This window comes from Scylla paramamosain, chromosome 9 (assembly GCF_035594125.1).
Source record: "Scylla paramamosain isolate STU-SP2022 chromosome 9, ASM3559412v1, whole genome shotgun sequence".
NCBI lineage: Eukaryota > Metazoa > Arthropoda > Malacostraca > Decapoda > Portunidae > Scylla > Scylla paramamosain.
Window position 1 is genome coordinate 20,560,817 of NC_087159.1, and position 13,100 is coordinate 20,573,916.

Genomic DNA, 13,100 nt, shown 5'->3' on the forward strand with positions numbered 1-13,100 from the left:
CAAGTCATAGGAAGGTGAAAATACAGAAGCAGGCAGGGAGTTCCAGAGTTTACCAGAGAAAGAGATGAATGATTGAGAATACTGGTTAACTCTTGCATTAGAGAGGTGGACAGAATAGGGGTGAGAGAAAGAAGAAAGTCTTGTGCAGCGAGGCCGTGGGAGGAAGGGAGGCATGCAGTTATCAAGATCAGAAGAGCAGTTAGCATGAAAATAGTTGTCTGGAAGGTTGTAACGAGTTGATAGATGGAGGAATTGAGTTTTTGAGGCACTGAACAATACCAGGTTTGCTCTGCCCCAATCAGAAATTTTAGAAAGATCAGAAGTCAGGCATTCTGTGGCTTCCCTGCATGAAATGTTTAGTTCCTGAAGGGTTGGACATCTATGAAAAGACATAGAAAAGTACAGGGTGGTATCATCAGTGTAGAAGTGGATAGGACAAGAAGTTTGGTTTAGAAGATCATTGATGAATAATAAGACGAGAGTGGGTGACAGGACAGAACCCTGAGGAACACCACTATCGATAGATTTAGGAGAATAGTGACCATCTACCACAGCAGCAATAGAATGGTCAGAAAGGAAACTCGAGATGAAGTTAAAGACTTAGAGAAAGATAGAAGCAGTAGGAGGATAGCATGGAAATCAAAGCTCTGTGTCAGACTTTATCAAAAGCTTTTGATATGTCTAAGGCAACTATAAAAGTTTCACCAAAATCTCTAAAAGAGGATGACCAAGACTCAGTAAGGAAAGCCAGAAGACCACCAATAGAGTGGCCTTGACAGATCCCATACTGGTGGTCAGATAGAAGGTTGTGAAGCGATAGATGTTTAAGAATCTTTCTGTTAAGGATAGATTAAAAAAAATTAGATAGGAAGGAAATTAAAGCAATAGACAGTAGTTTGAGGAATTAGAATGGTCACCCTTTTTAGGAACACGCTGAATGTAGGCAAACTTCAAGCAAGAAGGAAAAGTAGATGTTGACAGACAGAGCTGAAATAGCTTGACTAGGCAAGGTGCAAGCACGGAGGCATAGTTTTGGAGAACAATAGGAGGGAACCCATCAGGTCCATAAGCCATCCAAGGGTTTAGGCCAGTGAGGGCATGGAAAACATCACTGTGAAGAATTCTAATAGATAGCATGAAGTAGTCAGAGGGTGGGGAGGGAGGGAGGAACAAGCCCTGAATCATCCAAGGTAGAGTTTTTAGCAAAGGTTTGAGAGAAGAGTTCAGCTTTAGAGATAGATGTGATAGCAGTGGTGCCATCTGTTTGAAATAAAGGAGGGAAAGAAGAAGCAAAGTTATTGGAGATATTTTTGGCTAGATGCCAGAAGACACAAGGGGAGTTAGATCTTGAAAGATTTTGACACTTTCTGTTAATGAAAGAGTTTTTGGCTAGTTGGAGAACAGACTTAGCATGGTTCCAGGCAAAAATACAAAGTGCATGAGATTCTGGTGATGGAAGTACCTTTTGTGGGCCACAAAAGGTACTTAAGCCTTCCATCACCAGAATCTCATGCACTTTATATTTCTGCCCAGAACCATGCCAAGTCTGTTAAGTCTGTTCTCATACTAGCCAAAATCTCATTCATTAACAGTGTCAAAATCTTTCAAGATCTAACTCCCCTCGTGACTTCTGGCATCTAGCCAAAGGTCACAAGGGGAGTTAAATCCTGAAAGATGAGAACAGGCTGTATTAAACCAAGGTTTGGAAGATTTAGGTCAAGAAAAAGAGCGAGGAATGTACGCCTTCATGCCAGACACTATCACCTCTGTTATGCGCTCAGCACATGAAGACGAGTCTCTGACATAGAAACAGTAGTCATTCCAAGGAAAATCAGCAAAATACCTCCTCAGGTCCACGTCTTAAGTGTTGAGACATTTAGGGTAAATACCAGAAGAGCAGTCTGACCTGGGGAGATTTGTGGTCCCCTCAGCAGTGTGGTAAAAGTTTTTGGAATCTGATGACACTTATCTACACAATACATCCACACAGAGTTAGTCCTGCCTAGCATGGCCACTGACAGAGTAGGAATTATCTGATGTGGATGGCAGAATCTTGCAGAGTGAATTATGGTAATCCTGAGCAAATGAATGTGGTGCTCTGTTGATGGGATTGACAAGTGACTTGGCAATTCAGTTAGAGATAACATCCAGTTAATATACTGAAAGAATATTCAATGGCTAAAGTTTCAGGGGATTTGTGTGAACTGGCTTTTATAGCAAGAGAGGATGACTATGTTAATAGCTGTAAAGATAACTCTAATACAGCTCCCAGATCATGGCATCTTCCTCTTTTATCTCTTTGGGTTGTGACATCACAGTATGCAGGTCTTGTTATCACTGATGTTTTCCAGATACTATTAATAAACATGATACAAATGTTAGATCACTCCTTTTAATTATAATGTAAATCTATCCTAACTTCAACACATATATATCTACAAAAATATTAGAAAGATTGCTTGTCTAGTTTAGACAAGATAAGGATCAGGTTTGGTTGCAGGGAAGAAAGAAAAAAAAAAGATACTTATGCTGGTACAATAATAAATCTTGGGATATTATCAACCCTACAAACTGAGATGGTCAGAGAAGAAATAGTAATGAAGGCATCAGTGAAGCATTAAAGTACTATTCCTCAGTAGTTGTTATTCAAGAATTTACAAGTCAGCCCAGACCTTTAATACTGTTGCATCTTACATGTCACAATACAAAGATGTATACTTCTTTCCTGTGATGAAAAAAATGCATATTTTGATCTGAGAGAGAAAATGCGCCCATAAAGAGTAGAAAATGTGTCTATAAAAGAAACTGAGAGAAAATGCGATTGTGAGCTGTGAGGACCATCCAGTATTTATTAGTGGCTGCCAAAGAACTACCATTCTCAAAAAAAATAAATAAAAAAAAAATCATTTGGAAGTCCATGGAAAACATTACAGCTGCAGATGTGCTTTTAAGAAGAAAATCATAAGAGATCCATGCATTACAGTTAATAAACTGAAGAAAAGTATCCATCACTAATGGAAAATGTCACTGTGAGGTACATACAGTACAGCTTGCAAAAGAACCTCATCATGATCATATTTTAAACCTGCAAGCAAACCACCCTTCACAAGATGGATTGTAAAATTAAGAATGTAGTTTTCCACCAAACATAATGATTACAGTAGAAGATTGGACAAAAGTGCTAGGGAGTGATGAAATAAATTTCTGTGCATGAGAGAGAAGTCTGGAAGTAACATTGAAGAACTCGAACCACTAATCCTTATCCATATACCACTGGCAATGAAAGTGGTGTGCATGATAAAGAAACTGTTGTTTCATAGTGGAGGAAAAGTGTCCAACTCAAATGAAAATGTGGCAACATTGCCAAGCTGTTTAAACATCTGTCAACTGTCACATCTCTACATGTTACCACTCAGTTGACTCTGACTCCATTAAGAAGTACTCACATTTGCCCTACTTGCCAGGATATTGTGCCAAATTTATTCACACATTTCATGTCAATGTAATATTTTAAGTGTTAATGGAACGTGAGCCTTAAACTATCCTAAACCAATAAAGATCTTATTGACTCTCTCCAAAAGGGTTGACTTGGGTCTAAGTACATTTCTAAGGAGACAGGACTGCCATGAAGAACTGTGGACTATGTGTGGCATTATTTGAAAAGATTACATGAAAATAATGATAATTCCACTCCAGAGAAACAAACTGCTCTGGACGAAGGTGTGCTCTGTCAAAAAGAACTTTACTTTTAATAAGGTACCAGCTGAGTGCTTCAACATTTCTCATAGCAGGAGAAATAAAGCAAAAAAAAAAACATTGGTGTGTGTGACACAAAACATAACAAAAACATCAACGCTCAACTTTCATTGCTTGTGGGTGTACATGAAGACGACAATCAGTCAGGGGAGATATATATATATATATCAGCTTCTTGAAGAGCAAATGTTGGCAATTTTTGAGGTAGGTAATTGTGAGATCTTTATACAAGCTCCTTGTAATATTGTGAAATAGTCAAAATGTGGCTTACTAAAGAGAAAATTCAAGTATAGGATTGGCCACGTAATTCCCCTGATCTTGACCTCATTAATAATGAATGGGATTTTATGAAGAATTACAAAAATTAAGAAATATTATAAAAATATCTTTCAACTCCCTGCCTGTTTCTGTATTTCCTCCTTCCTATGACTTGAAGAGTCATAGGAAGAGGGAGGTTTCAAGAGGGAGGTTTCAAGATACTTGTCCTGTTTTTTTCTTTCCCTGACTTTTTTTTTCTGACATCACTATGAGGACTGGCATTAAGTGGGCTTATTTTAATCAGAATTTTTGTTGCCTTGGCCAGTGGCTCTCTTACACACAACAAAAAAAAAATAAATAAATAAATAAATAAAATAAAACAAAATAAATAAATAAATAAAATAAATAATTTATACCATGCATTATCAATTAAATGAAAAAAAGTTTTTGTTTAATATAGTAAATAATATTTTCTTTAAAAATTTCAAAGAACTCATGTCAAAATGCATCAGTGTTTATTAAAGCAGAGGGACAAATGAATAAAAAAAAATTATAAGCTAAGGCATTCTTTTGTTCTTTTATTGAAGAAAACTACATGAATGTAATAAAAATAGGGAATTTCATAAGGTAGGAATTTTCTTTTGTAGACACTGCATGTGTTTTAAATCACAACTAAAAGAGAATGAGAACCCTCTCTTCTGTATTCTTATTCCTGCAATGTGACATGGTGTAATATCTTATTCCTGTTATTTCCCTTTAAGAATGATGTTATCCTAATATGTAAAAGAATAATTGATCATTGCTTATATCATTGAAAACTATGAAAAAAAAAATACCGAGAAACTTCATGACTGGCAACCTATATAGTCTGTGGAAACCTCTCTACGCTTGAAATACAAGAAGCAAAGAATATTATGCCTATGGAGAAAAAACAGAAATACATTATGGTCTCAAGGAAATTTATTATTTTTTCTCAAGTAGTTTTTAACTACTGAAAATATATCACAGTTATTAAAAGCAATTAATATATGTAAAATAAACAATTATAAATACAAAAAGGCACCACTATTGTAGAGTCTAGAGTGCTGCTTACTGTAATGGGCTTGAAGTGGTAGGTGGGCAGTATTACTAGATGCTTGCCCCACCACCCTCACCCTCCTCCATCCTCCTTTAACCCAACATCACCCTGAGCCAATTCACTCTCTCTCTCTCTCTCTCTCTCTCTCTCTCTCTCTCTCTCTCTCTCTCTCTCTCTCTCTCTCTCTCTCTCTCTCTCTCTCTCTCTCTCTCTCTCTCTCTCTCTGTCTTTCTGTCACTCAAGCCTTAGAGCCTACTCCACAACATTGTCAAAACCTTCAAAGCCATCATCACCTTTCGAAGCACTTTTTGAGGGTCCTGCTCTCTCAGGCAGCCCAATATTATTATCACCATTACCACTTGGTCCTCCACTATCAACAGATGCAATAATGTTAGCAAAGGGAAGGGACAGTGTTGCCAATAATCTTATTAAATTTTCTATGTGCATATGGCTGAGTACAATAATGTGTTTAGTACATATATCAGCAAATATACTCTGATCATCTATTGTATCAAATAATTAATACTGAACATGTGAATGTCTACTACACTGTCCACATGCCAACTCACTGTTAAGCATCACTCCTTTCACACTCATCACTATGCATGGGATCTGGTTGCTAAACTTGAGAATTGGTAGCTTTTGGAAGCCATTGCTAAGCTTGATATCACTATGCTGAAACACACTTAAGCATGAAGCTCCTCTGTACACCATCAATAATGCTTTCATCTCAAACAGTATTAACACAACTTTACCTCCATAATCCCATTCACTCTACACTATTTCTACTGATAACCAGCATACATATACAATGACCATCTCACTCACCTCTTTCCCATCCATAACTGTCCAAGCTCCTGGGGAGGAGTCAAGACCTCGAATAAAGTTGTGGATGTCCTCAGCAGATTGATCCCAGTTTATCTTACACAGTTCCTTCTTGTTTAGCATTGGATCATAGGTGGCACCTTCTGCAGGTTGGGTAATTTTGGGGGCCTTTCCATCAGACACTAGTTTCACAGCTTCTGCCTATGTAATCAGAAAAATATTATCTCTGGGTTTGCATGTGCTAATGTAACATTTTGCTCCATGAGTGTAAATCGACTTGGTTCAATTCTCAAAACTGAATAATAATAATAATAATGCCCTATTTTTTTCTTCAACCAAAGCAAAACACTGTAATAATAATAATAATAATAATAATAATAATAATAATAATAATAATAATAATAATAATAATAATAGTAATAATAATAATAATAATAATAATAATAATAATAATAATAATAATAATAATAATTGCAATAATAATAATAATACATATTAGGTAAACCAACAGTATCATGAGCAGTGTAGTGCAGGACCAAACATAGCCGTAATATACCAAATAATGTTCAGTTTAGGCATTGTACATCTAACTGAGCATACCCCTGAATATACTGAACAAATAGACATTAACTAAAGGATTCAGGGGCCAAGTCTTATAATTTTTTTAGAAATGAAACATTAATAAAACATCAGACAAGGTTATTACTTTGGCAGTGGATGTTTGAGACACTGACCTAAATGGCAAAAATATGCTTTGGTGTCATATGTGGATAAGGCAATTATGAGAGTAAATTTAAGGCAAACTTGACAAAAATTTACAGGCACTGTTAGTGAGACTAGGTGTAGTCATGATATATACCTCACCCACTCATCCTTTCATGATATTGATGTGATGTTTAACTATGACCTAAAAGTAATCAATCATCCAACTAGCAGTTCTGTTTTTTGCCTCACTCATGCACTCACTCACTCACTCACTCACTCACTCACTAACTCTCACTCACACACACACACACACACACACACACACACATACACACACACACACACACACTGAATTGGATTACAGACTTCTTGAGGGATAGAGAAATGAGAACAGTAATAAAGTAAGAAAAATCAGAATGATGTAGAGTTACAAGTGGAGTACCACAGGGGAAAGTCTTAGCCCCCGTAATGTTTCTGGTGTATGTCAACGATATGGTGGATGAGGTTGGCAGTTATATAAGTCTGTTTGCAGACGATGCAAAATTACTGAAGAGTGGAAAACAATATGGATTGTGAAATATTACAGAAAGATCTAAATAAGATATATAAATGGAGTAAGAAATGGGAAATGGAATTCAATGGAAAGAAATGCAAGGTGATGGAATTAGGAAAAAGCAAAAGAAGACTGACAAGTTCCTACACCATGGGAGAAGTGGAAATTAAGAAAACCAAAGAAGCAAAAAGACTTGGGAATTACAATAAGTGATAATTCATCACCAGAAAAACATGTAAACAAAATAGTTGGGGAAACCTATGAGTTACTAAGAAAGATGAAAGGAGCATTTGCTTACATGGATGAAGAGATGATGAAAAAGTTGATGGAATATGTGATTCAACCAAAACTGGAATATGCCAGAATTGTTTGGTCACCCCATAATAAAAAGGAAATAAAGAAAATAGAAAGGATCCAAAGAGCTGCAATCAAATTGGTACCAAATTTGAGAGATTTAACCTATGAAGATTAAGGAGATTGAAGCTTCCATCATTACAAGAGAGAAGAGAAAGAGGGGACCTGATTGCTATATACAGAGCTTTAAAGGGTAAGGATTAAGTTGACAAAGACTTATTTGTGTGGGACTCAAGAGATACAAGAGGACATGGAGTGAAATTGAGGAAAACAGCAAGTAGAAGAGATGTCAAGAAATATGGTTTCCCAAACAGAAGCATATAAATATGGAACAACTTAGATGAAACAGTGGTACAAGCAACAAATATTCATGAATTTAAAGTTAAGCTGGATGCTTATAAATATGGAGACAGGACAGCATGAGCATAGCTCTTTTCCTGTACAACACAACTAGGTAAATACAAGTACCGTAGGTAAATACCCACACACAGTTCTTATACTTCATCTAGTTTTCCCTAATCTGTTAGGGCTGAGACGTTGCCTCCTGATGAAGGACTTTTGGATTTGGCATTTGGGAACCGTTACTCTGAGGGGATGCCCTTCCTACCCTCAGACTGTAGCCAGGATTCAAACCTGTGCGCCTGATGACCACTTGGTCCCCAAAGTGTGCGCGGTACCACTGTACCACACACACACACTGTCTGTCTCCTGCAGAGGACAGTTGGTCAGCTGGTCCCCAAAACAAATGCAAAAACGGAATATTTTCACAGGCAGCCTAGGTTGTGAGGCAGGTAGGGGCTATGCTGTAGTGTTGGTCCTGTCTCCAAAGTGAATAATAAGAAAGGGTAAAGTGGCACAGTTATCAATTATTTCATTTTGAAAAAAAAAAAAAATCAAACATCAGTCATGACAGAGGCCATGAATAAAGAGATGCCTGGGACAGCCTTCCAGGGCTTTCAGGATAGTGAATTCAATCAAAGAATGGAGGACAGGAAAATAAAGGATAGTGAACTGAATCAAAGAATGCAAAACAGGAATGAAAGTCAGTGATTTAATTAATAGAATAACAAAGATGGAAACAAAGATACATGACCTGGAAGAAGAAAACAAATTCCTGAAGGCTCAGTGTGTAGAACTGAAGTTAATATTAACAGAAAATCAGGAGTGTTAAAATACAGGAAAAGTGTGATGAAGATCAAGATGTACATAAAGAATGGAAAAAGGATAAAAAGGAAGAAGTTTCAAAGAGATCTTGGAGTCTCAAAATAGAGAAAAGGCTGACTTAACCAAGGAAATAGTTGAAGTTTTCAAGCAAAAAGAATTAGTTATATGTGATACAGTTGGCAGGAGAAAATGTGTAGTTACTTATAGATTATATGAAAAACAGAACCCATTAAAGTTAAGAGAGAAAAGGGACACAAAAAAAGATACTAGATGTTCAGGGTAAATGAAAGGACTGGGTAAACAAAATTGAAGCAGTGTATAGGTTAGGAAAATATAAAAACCAAGACCATTAAATTTAGAGCACAGACAACAGTGTCTGAGGTAATATCACAAGCATGGAGACTGGACAAGGTAGAACTATACAGAAAAGTTTAGATAAAAGGGACATGAATGAAGAGGAGAGATTTAAGATCAATAAACTGATAAAAGAGACTAAGGAAAAAAACGTGAACAGATCAGAGGAAGAGAAAAAGAAGTTCTACTGAAAGGTGAAAGATGAGATGCTGGGAAGATGGTATCTGATAAATAAATAATAGGAGAGGTAAATAGCAAAAGAAGAAACAAAGTGGTCAGTGGCATACACAAATATCAATGGACTAATATCAACGTTGGAGGAAATAAATGACTCTATTAAGATAAAACAGTCAGAAACCATGGCATTACAGAGGTCAAATTGAATGAGCCAGCAGAAAACATAAGAATTGCAGGTGGTAGTTATAATGTGTGGACGAAATCTAGGAATAGTAAGAAAGGAGGAATGATGTTACTGACCAAGAAGAATATAACAGTGGAGGATGTAGAGATAGGAGAAGGTATGGTTTAAGCAGTTAGAATCAATACAAAAAGGAAGAGAGAAAGAAAAAGAAATTGTGCATTAGCATGTGTACACTGAAAACCACTGCATGGAATAGGGATGATTATAAAATAATGTTAAGAGATACTAGTAACTGTCTAAAGAAAATATTGAGAGTAATAATGTGACACTTATAGAAGACTTAAACTGCAAAAAAGTCTGCTACATCAAGGTCAGACCTATTTGACAGCGTCAAAAAAATAAATTATCGGTGCCCTTTTGGCAAAAGTGATCATGTTAATCAAATTTAAATTAGGCAAGAGTTTAATAAAAAAAACCGGAGTGAAACTTACAAGAATTGAAGATATAACTACAGGAAGACAGATTTCATTAAGTTGAAAAAATTATTTGCAGAAACAGATTGAAAACAACTGTTCACAAAGAGAAATATGCAGGAAAAGTGGGATACATTTATGAAAATCTATAATGAAGGGATCAATAGATACATACCTAAGATCATAATTAACGAGGTGGAAAAGAGAGAAGACTGGTATAATAAAAGATGTAAACTAACAAGAGAAAAAGATCTACAGATGGATAAAAGAGGAGGACATAAGAAATGGAAAGAATTCAAAGTAACAAATAATGAGTGTCAGAATCTTGAGAGAAGAGGAAAGGAATTATGAGAAAGAGGTAGTTGACAAATGCAAGAATGAGCTGAAACACTTTTACAAATATGTAAACAGAAAAATGAAAAATGAAGTATAGATATATTAAAGGTAGATGACATTATTTATGAAGATGCTCTGTCACAGGCTGAATTAATGAACACATGCTTCCAGTCACTATTCACTATCACAGGCTGAATTAATGAATATATGCTTCCAGTCAGTATTTACTAAAGAAAAAAAACTTTGTAGGAGAAAGAGTATGGCACAAGGACAAAGTGTTGAGGGAATTTCATGTGGATGTTCAAGAAGTTAAGAAAATTAAGGATCAGGATGTAAGCAAGACTCAAGGACCGGATGGAGTGTCAAATTGGATAATGAAGGAATCTAGCTAACAGCTGGTAGAGATAATACATATCATAGCACATTCATTCAAAGAGGGAAAAGTCCCTCTAGACTGGAAAAGAGCCAATATAGTACCAATTTTCAAAGGAGGCAATAAAGAAGAACCACTGACACCAGTTTCCTCATTTTTTTCCATGCCCTCTCCTTCTTTTTTGCCTCTGCACACTTTGCATTAAACCACACTTTCTTATTTTCTTTTATCTTATATCTTGGCACATATCTTTCAACACCTTCTCTAAACTTGCTTAAAAACACTTCATATTTTTTCTGCACCTCCATACCTCTTAATAAATTACTCCAATCAAGCTCTCCATAGAATTTCTTTAACCCTGTAAAGTCTGCCTTAGCATAATTTTTTCTCTCATTTTTATATTCCTCATTGAATTCTGGCACTTCTTCCTTGATCTCTATCTCCATCTTCACATGATCACTTTTTTCCACTGGACACAAATATTCTATACTTGGTTCATTTTCTGGCTTTTTTGTAAAAACCAAGTCTAGTAGTGATGGTTCATCTTCCCCTCTGTACCTAGTATTTTCTTTCACCCATTGATCCATCGTGTTTACCATCATAGTCTGTAAAAATTCTTCACTTCATGTACTGGCAATCCCTGTCACCTCCATCTCCCCCCAGTTTATCTCTTTGCTATTAAAATCTCCTACTAGTAACACCTTGTTTCTTATCTTTAGCATGTCATCTATACTTTTCATGAACTCGCTTTGCATGTGCTTATAATCATCAGTCCCCCAAGTGTTGATCTTTGGAGGCATGTACGCAGCAATAATTTTTCTGCTTTCTTGTCCTTAGATCTTGATCTCCACACTCAATGTTTCTGACCTCCCTTCACCATATTCCACTGTTTCTATCAAGATATTTTTTCTTACTAGAATCATCACTCCTCCTCCTCCCTTATTCTTTCTGTCTCTTCTCCATGTGTTATATCCTTCTTCTTCAAATTCAACATTAATCTCCCTTGTTAGTTTTGTTTCCGTAATGCATGCCACTTCTGGTTTCTTTTCATGTAAATAATCTCTTAGTTCCCTTAGGCTGGACACTAATCCATCTATGTTTGTATACATAACTTTAATTTTATTTATTGTGGACCCATTTTTTTTGTGTTCTCTCTTTGTTATCTTACTTCTTGCCCCGCATTCTTTAACCACCATTTCCTCATTTTCATGTCTATCACCCTCCATATACAGTCGTACCTCGGTACTCGACCGCCTCTATACTCGACCAAATCGGTGCTCGACCAAAAAATTCGAGTAGAAAATGCATCGGACCTCGAACAGATTTTCGGTACTCGACTAGCCGAGTCGACCCGAATGCGCTCCTCGGCCCTTCTCGGCCCTTCTCGGCCAGCGGGTAAGCGTCAGTTCGACTCAGACCGCCAGCGGAGTAAGACGTACGCAGTTTGTTCGAGTATTTTGTTTTGTTGAAAAATACCATCCTGATACAGCAGTCAGTAACCGTGCTGTGATAATTTTCAATGACACTGTTATGGCGCACTTCCGAAAAATAGTGCAGAAAAGGCAGAAGCAACTGACAATGGACAGGTTCCTTCTTAAAGAAAAGAGGAAGGCTACTGCCCAGCCAGATTCACCTCCACGGAAGAGAGAGAGAAGGGAGAAAACCCCTGAAGGTGCGTTACCTAGCGTCATCATGGAAGGGGATTCCCCTTCCAAGGAGTAACCCTCCCTCCCGTCCTCTCCACATCCATTCCTGTATGCCATCAACCACTCTCCAAAACGTAAGTAAATTATACAAAATGGTTTATAATGCTTTATTTATCTTTATCATGTACTGCTTGTGCACATTTACGTTTTATTGTTGTTTAGATACACGTTCTTATAATATTTTAGGTATTTTTCTTAATGGTAAGAACGGATTAAAATACTTTCCATTATTTCTTATGGGAAAATTGGTTTCGGTGTTCGAACAAATCGGTGCTCGACCACCACCTCAGAACGGATTATGGTCGAGTACCGAGGTACGTCTGTATACCTTTCTGCCTGTTCCTGTGTTTTCTCTTCGTTTTTTGTCTTGGCTTCCTCTTTTAACTCTTTCACCTTGTTTCTTTCCTCCTCATTCATTTCTCTTCTTATATATATATCCTTCATACCCTCTATCTTTCTTAACAAACTCATTCTTCTCAAGATGTATTCGGCTGCCGCTTGGGTATTAAGTCTTATTTTCATGGGATGTTTCCCCCCTTCTGAATATTTCCCAATCCTGTACACTTCCTCTATTTGTATATCCATTTCATCTCCTTCTTCTACAATTTTCCCAGTGATTTCTTTTGCTCTTTGTAATTCTTCTCTTTCTCTTTGAACTTTATTTGATATGGTCTTCTCTTTATCCCCAAACACCATCAGGCACATCTTTTTTTGTACTGTATCCCTTACTATGTTATCTTTTTCCTTAACGATTTTCACTACTTTTTTTCGCCATCTCCTTATCATGTTCTTCTTGCTGTTTTC

At 36.7% G+C, this 13,100-nt stretch overlaps 1 protein-coding gene across 3 annotated transcripts in view; it reads right to left on the reverse strand.

Moving 5' to 3' along the window:
• Nucleotides 1-13,100, reverse strand: part of LOC135103707 (cytosolic 10-formyltetrahydrofolate dehydrogenase-like) — a 196,992-nt gene that overhangs the window by 79,192 nt on the left and 104,700 nt on the right. For all 3 annotated transcript variants that reach the window (XM_064010307.1, XM_064010306.1, XM_064010305.1), the window contains exon 6: nt 5,921-6,118. In XM_064010307.1, the coding sequence (XP_063866377.1) occupies nt 5,921-6,118 (198 nt within the window). The remainder of the gene's footprint in view (nt 1-5,920; nt 6,119-13,100) is intronic.